The sequence below is a fragment of the Miniopterus natalensis genome, chromosome 14 (genome assembly GCF_054644295.1).
Source record: "Miniopterus natalensis isolate mMinNat1 chromosome 14, mMinNat1.hap1, whole genome shotgun sequence".
Lineage (NCBI taxonomy): Eukaryota > Metazoa > Chordata > Mammalia > Chiroptera > Miniopteridae > Miniopterus > Miniopterus natalensis.
The window spans coordinates 38847983-38860489 of record NC_142094.1 but is presented as its reverse complement, the minus strand read 5'-3'; the positions used below and the strand labels follow the sequence as shown (position 1 = coordinate 38860489).

The 12507-nt window shown below is 37.3% G+C and overlaps 1 protein-coding gene across 1 annotated transcript in view; it reads right to left on the bottom strand.

Annotated features, from left to right (window-relative positions):
• Positions 1 to 9365: 9365 nt before the first annotated feature.
• Positions 9366 to 12507, bottom strand: part of HELLS (helicase, lymphoid specific) — a 30085-nt gene continuing 26943 nt past the window's right edge. Inside the window, exon 22 of the mRNA XM_016220801.2 lies at positions 9366 to 9929. Coding sequence (XP_016076287.1) covers positions 9835 to 9929 — 95 coding nt within the window. The 3' untranslated portion in view covers positions 9366 to 9834. The remainder of the gene's footprint in view (positions 9930 to 12507) is intronic.

Below are 12507 nucleotides of genomic sequence, written 5' to 3'. Positions count from 1 at the left end.
TGAGGCCTGCAGGAGGCAACCAGTCAATGACTCTCTCATCATTGATGTTTCTCTCTCTCTCTCCCTCGCCCTTCCTCTCTCTGAAATCAATAAAGATATATTTTAAAAAATAATAACCAGGAAGACTGACAATTTACAGAATTTTCACATTCATCACACCTCTTTTGATCTAGTCAACTACCTTTGCCAAAAGTAAAATCACACCCATTTGAATGATGAGGCCGCTTGCCTCGAAGTTTCAGCACCTTGGCCAAGGACATAGGTATTGTCCAGCACACTTCCTAACAAGTCAAGATTCAGTTCCAGCAAGATCCCCAGCACTTACGGAGTGTGTACTGTGAATGATTCAGGACTCTGTGACTTACTTTAATCAGTGATTATCAAATAAACACCAACTGAGTCAATACTGCAGCACAGGCTGACTGAACAGGGGTCAGGAAAGTTTAGTTTTGTAACCTCCAGAACTTGAGGGAGTCCAAGTCTTGGCAAACCCTTTATCCAGAACTAAGAACAGCTCTAATTTGCTGCCTGACTCACACAGCTCTGGATTCTACAACAGCCATGCTACCAAATCTTGGATGAAATGAACTCAGTGGCTCTATTTACACATAACCGCATTGATCTTTAAGAAACTCCTTACTTTCTGACACAACCATGTATCCCAGGCTCATCTTGTACTCCTCCTGCCCCAGCTCTCTAACTGCCATTCCTCCAAAGAACCCTGGTTCTTAGTTTAAAATGTGACTGAGAAGTGAAGACCTGTACACTAGATGTGCTCACTATTATGGGGGTCACAGCTACCAGGCTTCTCAGTGAACAGAACTAGGGGATATATGCAGTGTGTATGAATATACACAGGCATGTAGAGATATAACATGTGTAATACACGTATGCATTTATGTCTACACTTACTACTATATTTATCTACATATTCTGGGCACCATGAACTCACACGGACACATCCTATTCTAACCCACAGGGCTGTTTCCCTTTCTGTATTTATACCTTCCTTTGCTGACAGTGATAAACTTGTCTCCCATTACCCTTAATAATACTTACTTGTTTGATCAATTCCCGTATGGAACCAATCTTCTATTTCTGCCACCAAGCCCTCCCCTGGGTAAGGTTGTTCTGACCCTTCGTGGGCTACAATAATCACACCAGGACACTCCTCCTTGTGGATGCCCCCCTTATCCTGATGAGGAGCTAGTACTCCGTGCCAGGCTGTCCCCAGGTGTGAACCCTCCTTGGGCTCTGATACTCCACCCTGGGGCACCCAACTGAGAGGAAGTTCTTCTTACCCTGTCCAGCCTCTGATTCCCCATGCCAAGGTGCCACCCTCACATGGCCACTCTCATCAGCATGAGTGGACTTTAACTCCCCAAACCAGGCAGCTTCCCCTACCTGTCCTTATAGGTGCTGCCTCCTCTCTCCTGTGACACCCATGCTTGACTGCCTGTCTATGAGGGTGCCCTTTTCCCTCTCCTTGACTCTAGGTCCGATTTCAAGGCAGCCTTATTCTCTGTATCAATACCCTCCTCTCCCTACTCAAGCTCTGACACCCCAATAAACAAACAATAATTAAGTAAATCTCAACTGTAAAAATACAAAGAAATTTAAAATGGACATAAGCTTTGAAAAGATAATTCACAAAGAAATAAAAGCATGAGGAGCATGTGCAGAAGTGATCAGCATAGTTACACAGCAGAGGGATACTAGATAGAAAAGTTTAAGTAGAGGAAAGAAAATGCCAAGGGCAGGGTGGAGGGTGTGAGTTCTTTAATGCTTTGGAGCTGCCCACTCAACCCTCTGCTGGCTTGGTCTGCCCAGTTACCTGGCACAGGAGTGATTCTGGGCATCCAGCTGGGTGTGTACTTGTGGCAATCGTGGAAGAGGCTGAAGAGCTATCTGGAGGAACCCACTGACGAGACACAAAATCTCGCTGTCCCTGGATTTCATGGGAGATGGTGGAGGAGGCTGTGATGGCTCAGGTGCTCAGAGCTCTCTAGATCTTTGAATTTATCAGGCATTCAGAAAAAGACGTTTCAGCCTTGGGGGAAGAATATGCAGAAGTGTCTGATGACCTGGACATGTTCAACCTGTGACAAGGTACATCAAGTGCATTGTACCAAAATATCGGGGAAAAGAAAACCCTCAATATTCAGACCAAGAACAGTTCATGAAAATTAGACTCAATTCCATCAAAACAAAATAGGACACATTCAAACAATTGTGGGCACCTGGAAAAAGGCTCAGGGTCTCCACAGTGAGCTCCAGGGCCTGAGTGGAGAGCTCAGTCATGTTTCTGCAGAATGCTGGCTCAGGACCAAAGTCCTGACAGCTTCCTGGGAGGAGGTGGACACATGTAATAAACCTGGAATCACAGGATGATGGGAACGCTGATGACCCATCAAAAGTACCCAGGACACAGAGGGATACTCCAAATTCACAGGCAACATAACAAGGAAAATCCATCCTACACCAAAGTGGCTGAAGAAGAAAAAGCCCACCTGACAGGTCTTCATAAAGATGTCCAGGCTGAGCAAGCCTCAATGAAAGGGGCAGATAAATATCTTGAGGAGGGAGGGAATGAAATGACTGAGCTTTATTAGCAGATACAAGAAGAGTGGCTCAGATTTACCTGTTGGGGCAGAATTGTGACTTGGCAACAAGAAGTGGGAGGTTGTGAAACAATCTGATGAACCTGGAAACCCATGAGATCAAGGCCCACAGAAAACCATTCAAAGGTCTCAAGGAAAAGCTGGGGAGAACCATTTCTTCTTCACAGAGGCAGGTTTCTGGACCTAAAACCTTGTGAAAGTTCAGGAGGAAACTGAATGAAACCATCTACAGAAAAGGGGTTGCAAAGAAAAACCCTAGTTGGGATTAAATGAGCTTTTAGAACTAATTTATTCTCTTGCTCTTTTTCCAGATTCTTGAGTTGAATGCTGTTTGTTTGCTCTTACCCATTACTATCTTTATATAAATATCATTAAAACCATAAACCTTCCTCAAAATTAAGGTTTAACTCTGTAACATATTTTGTCATAGTGTATTTTTAAAAGTTGGTACACATATACAAAATAAAAAATGTTTTTCTTGTGGTTGTTAAATCTTTTATTAGCTTCTAATTTTATTCCACTCTATCCAGAAAAGTCTTTATGCTACTGACCATTTTCAATTTCTTGAAGTTTAGTTTTGGCTGATAACATGACCTATTTTTGTAATATCCCATATAGACTTGCAAAGAAAATGCCTTTTCTAATTATTGGTATAGACTTCATATCTTATGGTTCAAGCTTATTGTTTTAGTTGTCAGATCTTTTATTTGCCTATTTGATTTCAGACAATGTTAGTTTCCCATTGTAATTGCCAGCTGTTAGCTTATAATGGTTATATTGCTCTATTGTCATATTCCCACTCAATCCCTTGCTACAAAAATCTTTACCCCAAATTTTATTTTGTCAGGTATTAAGCTGCTCTTTCTTCTGATTCATACTTGCAGAGCATTTCCTTTTCAATCCTCTTGTTTTTCTTTTTCATGACTTCTTGCTTTCAAATTTATATCTTATAAATGTATTATTGGATTTTAAATATAAAATTTTATTTTCAGCTTTAGCCAGTTTGGTTAGAGCGCCAGCTTGAGGACTGAAGGGTCCCGGGTTTGATTCCAGCCAAGGGCATGTACCTCGGTTGCAGGCTCGAGCCCCACGCCAGAGGCAACCAATCCAGGTCTCTCTCACATCGATGTTTCTTTCTCTGAAAAACAATGGAAATATCCTCAGGTGAGGATTAAGAAAAAAATCTTATTTTCAAATTAAGCCTTTCAATTAGTGAGTTAACACATGCATTTTTGTCAATTATGGTTCTATTAGGATACTTCTACCATTTCATCTCATATTCTTAATTTACTTTAATCTTTTTGAGTTTTATACTTTTCTCTTTATTGACCAAAACTGTGAGTCTGTGTTTGGAAAACATTCTGAGGCTTTACGTGAACGAGAATGTTTATGTTCTTTTTCCTTTAAAATATTATTCCATTACCCTCTTGAACCCCGTTTTTAAGTCTGATGTCAATCTGGCTCTTACTCCTTTGTAGGTGACCTGCTCTTCTTCTCTGGACATTGTTGGAATCCTCTTTATCTTTGCTGTTCTTGAAATTCACCCTAACGTGCCTGGTTTGGAGTGTCTCCTCTCCTTTTGCACTCTTTTGAGCCCTTACATTACAGGATGATTGTTTATCTTCCTTACATTTCGGAAGTGTATCTTCATTCTTTATTCAAATATTTTGTTCTGTCTTCTTTTACTTCTGAAACTATTATACAGGTGTTGGTACTTTTAATTCCATCCATCATGTCTCTTGAACTTTAAAAAATATATATATCCTATCTCTTCAACCTTGCCTGCTGACTGAGTTTCTCAACCTGACCCCACCAACCAAAGGACAGAGTCCTAGATTACACTGTTGAAATAAGACCCAGCAATACATTTACGACGAGAGACATTACACATAAGAGTTCAGAAAGATGAGGCATAAAAGCATGGAACGGTGTGCAGACAAATATGAAGTGAAAGCATGCTCAAGTGGCAACATTAAAAACTGGCAAAACAGAGTTCAGATGAGAAGTGTTCCTGGGGACATATTACATATTGGCAAAAGGATTATATATGCATCTAACAATATAGTTCCAAAATAGATAAAGCCCAAGCTAAGATTATTAAATCTACAACTGTAATGGGAGATTTTAACAGATATTTCTCAGAAAATAATCAAGCAGAGCAAGCAGTTGAAAAATATGCAATGTTTAGTGATTTTCATAGTGTTTATTAAACAGGAACATAATACAGAGAAATTTATCCTCAATAACCAGAAAATACACATCCTCTTCAAGTACAAACAGAACACTTATTAAACTGACCATGTGCCAGGCCACCAAGGAAGCATCAATATATTCAAAAAAGTTAACATCATGCAAATCATGTTCTCTGACTGTAATGAAATACAGGGAGAAAGCAGTAATAAAGGCGGCTTTAATAAGTTTGCACCAGCAAACTAAATATACAACTAAGAAACCCCTGAGTGAAGAAGAAATCATAACAGTTAAAAAGCAGAATTAAATAACTGTGAAAACACTACCTGCCAAAATTTGAGATACAGCTAAAACAGTATTGAAAGACAAAATTATATCATTAAATACTTTGTTATATAAAACAATAAACATTAAAAAAAGCATTTAAGATCAAATACAAAGGCATGAGACAAAAATATTTAAAGATGGAAGCAAGAATCACTGATATATGGTAATAAGAGATTTAACAAAACTAGAAGCTGACCCTTGGGAAGATTAATTAATATAAGCATAACTCTGGCAAGACTGACCATAAGAAAAATAAAAAGAATGGGAGAAATACAAAATTTAACCAAGAAGATGCCACTTCATGACAATCAGAATGGCAAAACTTAGCAAGGGGAATGTGGTATTGGAAAGGATGTGGAGAAACAGGCCCTCAGCACCACTGGAGGGATGTGAACTCATGCAGCCATTTAGTGGAACTATACTGGGAGAAATTTTTGCACAGAACTGTAAGGGAACAAGTAAAATGTTGTGGATAAATATAAAACTAAATGTATGGACAGCAATGCAGACAGATCTTTAAGAGAGAGCAGTGAGTTGAGTGAACCGCAGTGGAATGCGACAGAGGCAGCACACCCTGCACACCAGTGGTCTTCAAACACTTTTACATTCTTAAAAATTACTGAGGACCCCAAAGAACTTTTGCTCGAGGGTCATACTTATCAGCATTACCATATTAGACATGAATGCTGACAGCTTTTAAAAGAATACACAAGCACACATTCCATAGCCATCTGAGCAGCGATGTCATCATCATAGATTATATAGCCTCTGGAAATCTCCACTGTACACTTGTGAGAACAGGAGAAAAAGGCAAATAATGTCCTGGAAGCAGTTTCGAGCTCCATTCTCCTTGGAAGGATCTTGTGCCCTCCACACTGCAATTTGAGATGTGCCCTCTGCTGATCCAGAGATATATTAACTTCCTTTTTCTTCCTGCCTCCGTGATATTTGGTTAGAGCAAATTTCAGATCTATTGTAACACTTATTTTGTAGCAATATTTGAGGTTCTTATGTGATAGGAACTACACAAAGCACATTATCATTAATCCTCACAGCAATCTGAGGATTACTAGTTTCCCCATTTTACAGATAAGGAAACAGGCTCCAAGAGGTTAAGTGATTTCCCAATGGTTACATAGCCAACTTGGAACAGAACAAAGATTTGATTCAAATCTGATCTTGTAATTCATACTCTTAATAACTAAACTACCAACCCAAGAAAAGAACAGAGACACTAATACACGAGATCTAGGGAGAGCTTTAATTTGGGCTTTAGTCTGAAACGAAAACTTCATTTTTCCATTATAAATATGCCCCCAAACACAGGGTATACACGAATGGCCTCTTTCAATTGGACTCTTACTATAATGAATGATCTGCTCATCCCCTGAAGCTACCTGTGTGCTAGATAATTTGGAAGGCTTTCTCACATACTGTAACCTATTTGGTCTGCAAAAGAAACCTGCAAACTAGGCTGGGCAGGGAATATCAGCCCCATCGGGATGAGGAAATAGATTTACATAGGTTGTCTTTCCCAAGTTGGTACATTGGACAGAAGTAACTTAAGTCCAGGTCTTCTCATTTCAAATCTGATTATTTCCTTATATGCTAAAACCAAAAGGTTATTTTTTCTCCACCCCACTCCAACATTTTCCAGATCATTGTCAAAAGACTTTAGAAAGGTCTATTCACTCTGGATTAAGAGAACAGCTCTTCTCACTTATGAGCTCCAGTCAAACTTTTTTGGGTTTTGCAAGTCAGGAAAACGCCTCAGAATTGCAGCTACATGTTCAGTAGAAATGAAAGAACTCGGGCAACAGATCTTTTTCCTCTTCAGAGAAATAACCAGGTGCCTTTTTCCAAGAAATTATTTCTATTTGTTATTTTGCAAGGTATAATAGCACAACAGAAAGATTCTGACTATGAGTTTGGATTTTAGCTCCTCCACATAAGCACCATTTTTTTTGGTAGTTTACGAATTATCATTATTGAAATTCCTACTAATATGTAGTAGTGGTGATAATGGTATCTGTCACTTATTAAACATTAACTGGCAGACATTGCATTAAGTATTTTACACTGTATCATTTACACATACTTTTGAGATTCAAGTTATGTCCTATTGTGCAAGATCCTATTGAAACACTACCACATCCTTGAGGTAGAGTTACTATTATTTCCCTGATTTTATAGTTTATAATTATTAGAGCCAGCTATAATAGTGTACTACAGAACTAAACTTACAAAACCAGAAGGAAATCACGAAAGTACTTTTCTCTCAGTCAGGAAAGCATTCACTTCCAATTCACAGAAATACATATATTAAATCTAAAGTGACAATATGCTCATCTAAGGTAAGTGGTTTAAAAGCTGCACTCAGATCTGGATCACAGCAGACCAAATTCTGAAAGTGAAGGCTGCCTGTTCAGTGACATCAGCTGCTGGCTTGAAATACATCCACACCTCCGCCTGATTCGTAGCTATTACAACTCTACTTTGGTAACAGCACTGTTGCTTATTAAGAGTTGCCTATGGTTTGAAGTACTAATTGAATGTGATCCTTAGTGGGGTACTAAAGAGCCAGTTAGGACATATGGATTCCACATTAGGCTGTTATCTCTAACATACTTCACAGGGTTGGGTCAGTCACTTTACTTTCTTTAACACAACAAAATTTGTATGCCTGAAAATCTTTTCTGTTCCCTCATCTTTAAATACTATAGCTGGATAAAAAATTCTAGGTTAAAACTTGTTTTCCTTGAGCACATTGAAAATTTGCTTATTTCACTGTTAAAATAAGACACCTGCTATCTAACTTATCTTTGTTCCTTTGTAGGAAAACTAGTTTCAGGTTCTTTGCCTTTGATGTTATCTATAATGCACCCAGATGGTTTCATCTTTTCTATATAGCACTTGATAAACTAATCCACTCGGAGGTCTTTCACTTTTCCTTAATTATAGGAAACTTGAGTGTTTACCCAGTGTGTTCACTTGGTTCTTTGTAACTTTATTCCTGTTTCATGTTCCCAACATGCTATCCTAGTGAACAACAGATTAAAAGACAATAGGTGCCCAATCTTGTGATTATGAAATGCTGCTGAAATACCAAGTAAAATGAGGTCATAGAGGCTACTGGAAACCTTATTAAGAACAGTTCCAATGGATCAACGAGGGATGAAAGCCCAATTAGAATGGGTTGGGGGGGTGGGAGGGGAAAAAAAAAAAGTGAATATAGACAAATGTTCAAGTTCACTATAAAAGAAATAAATGATGTGTTTCCCATTGGTTCTAGCTAGGACAACCAATATGTCCAGAGTAATAAGAGAGGATACATGGGCAGAAATACTGGCAGGCTTATAGAGATGCAATGGTGGCATCTTTCAAAAACTCTTTTCTGATTGTTTTTATTACTTCAGTGTCAACACGGAGCAAGGTACAAAGGAAGGAGGTTAGATGTGAGGATGGAGGTTAACCTACCATTACACTCTCCTTTGGGAGAAAAGACTTAGAGAAAACTTGCAACTACTAAGCAACCAACTAAGGTTCGGATAATTAGTCAGCCTAACTGTGATCGATAAACATTTCCAATTAAACAAACAAACAAACCCCTGCTCTGTAGTGTGCTCTTTTCTTTGACTGAATATCCTTCTCAATAGTTCTTCTGGAGTCCTGCTTCCATTACCCTAACGTTGAGATCTGATCTGCATTTAAATACACATAGCAGCAATAACTTTTTCCCATGAGAGAAACAGCCGACGCAGAAAAGTATGGCTCAGGGAGCATTAAAGTTTCTCTTCCTCACAGCTTGATATACACACAGGACATAAATGATCACATTATGCTCCTCTACTATGTATTCTGCATTACTTATATTCTTAGGTCTTGTCTTCTCTGATACTATTCACACCCCCGACCCCCAACTATTATAAGTTTTATGGGTCTCACTTCTTATTCTATTCTTACTTTGAATGATATACTGCAACTTCTAGTTTCTGGTCACTTATCAAGATCCTGCAGTATATTCCAAAGCCTTCTTGGCATTAACACAATATTTACTTAAAATCTCTATATGACATACGTGTATAATCTTAATGAATGAAACCAAATCAGGTAAATAATGTTGAACCGAAATGCCAGTTAAGACTTTTGCTATTATTTCACCTGAGCCACTCTTTCTGGGGGGGAAAAATAATTAATTAAAATAATAATAATAATAATTTGATGAGATCATCTTAAAATGAATATTTATTTGGTAAACCATTTTATAGAAAGAGACCCTAAAATCAAACAATTTCTTATTTAAACAGAAAGCACAATCCCAATCTTTCCCCCATTAAAAGCCTACTCCATAACTGAAGTACCAAAAACCCATGAACTGTATTGCTATAGAGGGGAAATGAGGAGAAAAAGACATTAAACTTCCACAGGAAGACTGAATAACTCTGGCAGTGGTGAAGTACACATCAGGCTGTACCCAAGGGTACTACTGAGTCTGAAATATTAACTGAAAATCTAAACTTAATACTTATTTGTTCGTAATAAGGCTCAGAAAATTACCACCTATCAATTATGTAATGTTACATTATGTAAACTGATGTAATCAAAAAGTAAAGCAGGCAATCTGGATTTTAACACCAATATAGGTAAATCTGTAGAAGTAAATAAGAATTTTTAAAAGACATTCTTTAGCTTCAATTTAAAACAAACATTCCGAACTGGAATCTTCAGAGTTTTCTAATATCTTGAAAATTCCCATCTTCTCTTTAATTGGTCCTGAGGCATTCATTTGATCTAAGAGAAAAATATTAAAACAAGTATTTAAAGTGCTAAGAACCTAAAGAGGAATATTTTTAAAAAAAAGTCCTATATGTTCCTATCATATGCGAGCTATCTGTTGAAAAATTTAAAACACAGAAATATGGGCCCTTTACTCCTTAATCATTAATAGTGAATAGTACCAAAATCAACAAAGTTTACTATTCTTATTACAACTAGAACTGAACTCAAGGGAACACACAAACCGAAACATCAGTTTGCTAATTAAAATCACTTCTGCTAAATTTAAGATACACAGATAGAGAAATAGAATATCCATTTTAACTGTGCTCTCAGAGATGTTTATAAGAGAGAGGGGAAAAAAAGCCCAATTATGGTTAGAGAAAAAAAGCATTATGGCTAAATCTTATATATATTATCAATTAAAAATCAGCAGTATAGAAGTTATACAAGAATAGTGTACATTTGAAAATATGAATTCACATTTTCTGAATAAAGAACTAGATCTAAACACACTTGATATAACATCCTAGTCACCCTCCTAAGGTTTAAACTAAGCATAGAGAAGAATGTTCTTAATTTGATAAAATGCATTCACCTAGGAAATTACTACTAAAGTTAAGACCATTCAAGAGTAACAGCTCATAGCATTTATACAGTATACATGGACTTTCTAACTAATGCTACGATATAACAAAAATAGGTTAGAGGAATAATAGTAAGAAGTTCAAATTACTTGTATTTGCAGATGGTGCAATTGTTTCTATAAAAAGTCCAAAGAATCTAGAAGTTTTAGAATAGAATTCAAGAAGGCTGCTTATAAATTAATACTGTGTATCAGCAGTAATAGGGTCATATTTTTATGAACTACTTGAATATTAAAATACACATAGGAACCCTGAATAGATAAAACTCAACTGTAAGAGCTAAAACTAACTTTTTGTTGTTGTTAACCCTCATTGGAGGACATTTTTTTCATTGATATTTAGAGAGTAAAAGGGATGGAGGGAAGGGGAGTGGTGGAGGGGAGGAGTGGACGGGGGGAGGAGGGGGGGAGAGAGAGAGAGAGAGAGAGAGAGACACACACACACACACACACACACATCAATGTGACAGACACACTGATTGGTTGCTTCCTGCATGCACTCCGACCAGGGCCGGGGATTGGGATAGAAATTGCAACCCAGGTACATGCCCTTAACCGGAAATCAAACCCACAACCCTTTGGGGTGCAGGCCAGTGCTCTAACCATTTAGACACACCAGCCACTGAAACCATAGCTCTTAAAGAAAACATCATGACTTTGGGTTTGGCAAAAATTATTTAAAACATGATACCTAAATCATCAGAGAGAACAACTAAAAAGATAAATGAGTTAAAAAAAAAAAAAAAAAACACCTTCAAAAGACACCAATTAAGTACAAACATTAAACCAGACTGGGGAAAAATATTTATAAAACATATCTGATTACAGGACTTAATCTAGAATATGTAAAGAATTCTTTCAATTCACTAATAAGACAAACACAACTTTAAAAAGAGATATTTGAAAGTAAGTTGAAAACATCATAATACTGTATCTAGTGGTGTGCTGGGGGATGTTTCCCAGTTACCTCCCCCCGAAAAGGGCTCTGGCTTTTAGTTTTGCCTATATCCATGGTATTAAATATTCCTATCATCACCAATCTCATGATACCTATATAATATTGCTGAACGTCGAGTTAGGAAAAGATGGGCAGTAGCACACCATTATATAGTATTTCCACCATATAGATATAATACACATAAATAATCAAGAGCATAATTAGGAAATGATGAATTTTAAATATTATATTTGTGATCTCTACAGCAGGCATTAATTCATTATTCTAAAAATTGATAAATAGAAGAAGCAATTATCCGGCTCACTTGTATAGATTCTATCTCAGAGTAACCAAAGAGTTGAAAGGAAAAGTTCTTAATAAAGTAATTCTAGCCTATAAAGGAATGCCAGAACAACAACAAAAATCAGTTTTGTAATCCTTAAGGAAAAGTTCAAAACAGTCATCATCAATAGATGCTAAAATCATTAAGTTAAATAAAAGGTTGACAGGAAACTATATTAAGATCAGCCTGAATCTGCTAATCAATCTTCGCTCATTAAAAATAAGAAATTCAGGTATTATGTGCCTGGTATGATTTAAAATATAAGAACAAAGCATTGGTATTCCTGATATGGAACCTGGGGGCAATTACACCTATAGAACTATTTACTCAAGCTATCTATCACTTTACAGAAAATACGTAGACTGAGAAAAAGTCAGAGGACTGCACAAGGGGATGAGGGTGGGTGGGGGAAATAGCCCATTTCAGAATGTAGGTCATTTTACAGGACAAGTAACAGGTTTCTCCAAACAAATTAATGGCATTAAAAACAAAAGTGAGGAGGGTGTTATAGAAAAAAGGGACGCAACAATCAAAGAAATCTGGATACTGATTCAAACTGTAAAAAGATTTGAGACAACTGGAAAAACCTGGATATGGACTGGATATTAGTGCCAATTCTCTCAAATGTAATAGTGACATAGTGGCTATGTTTGGAAACATGTTCTTA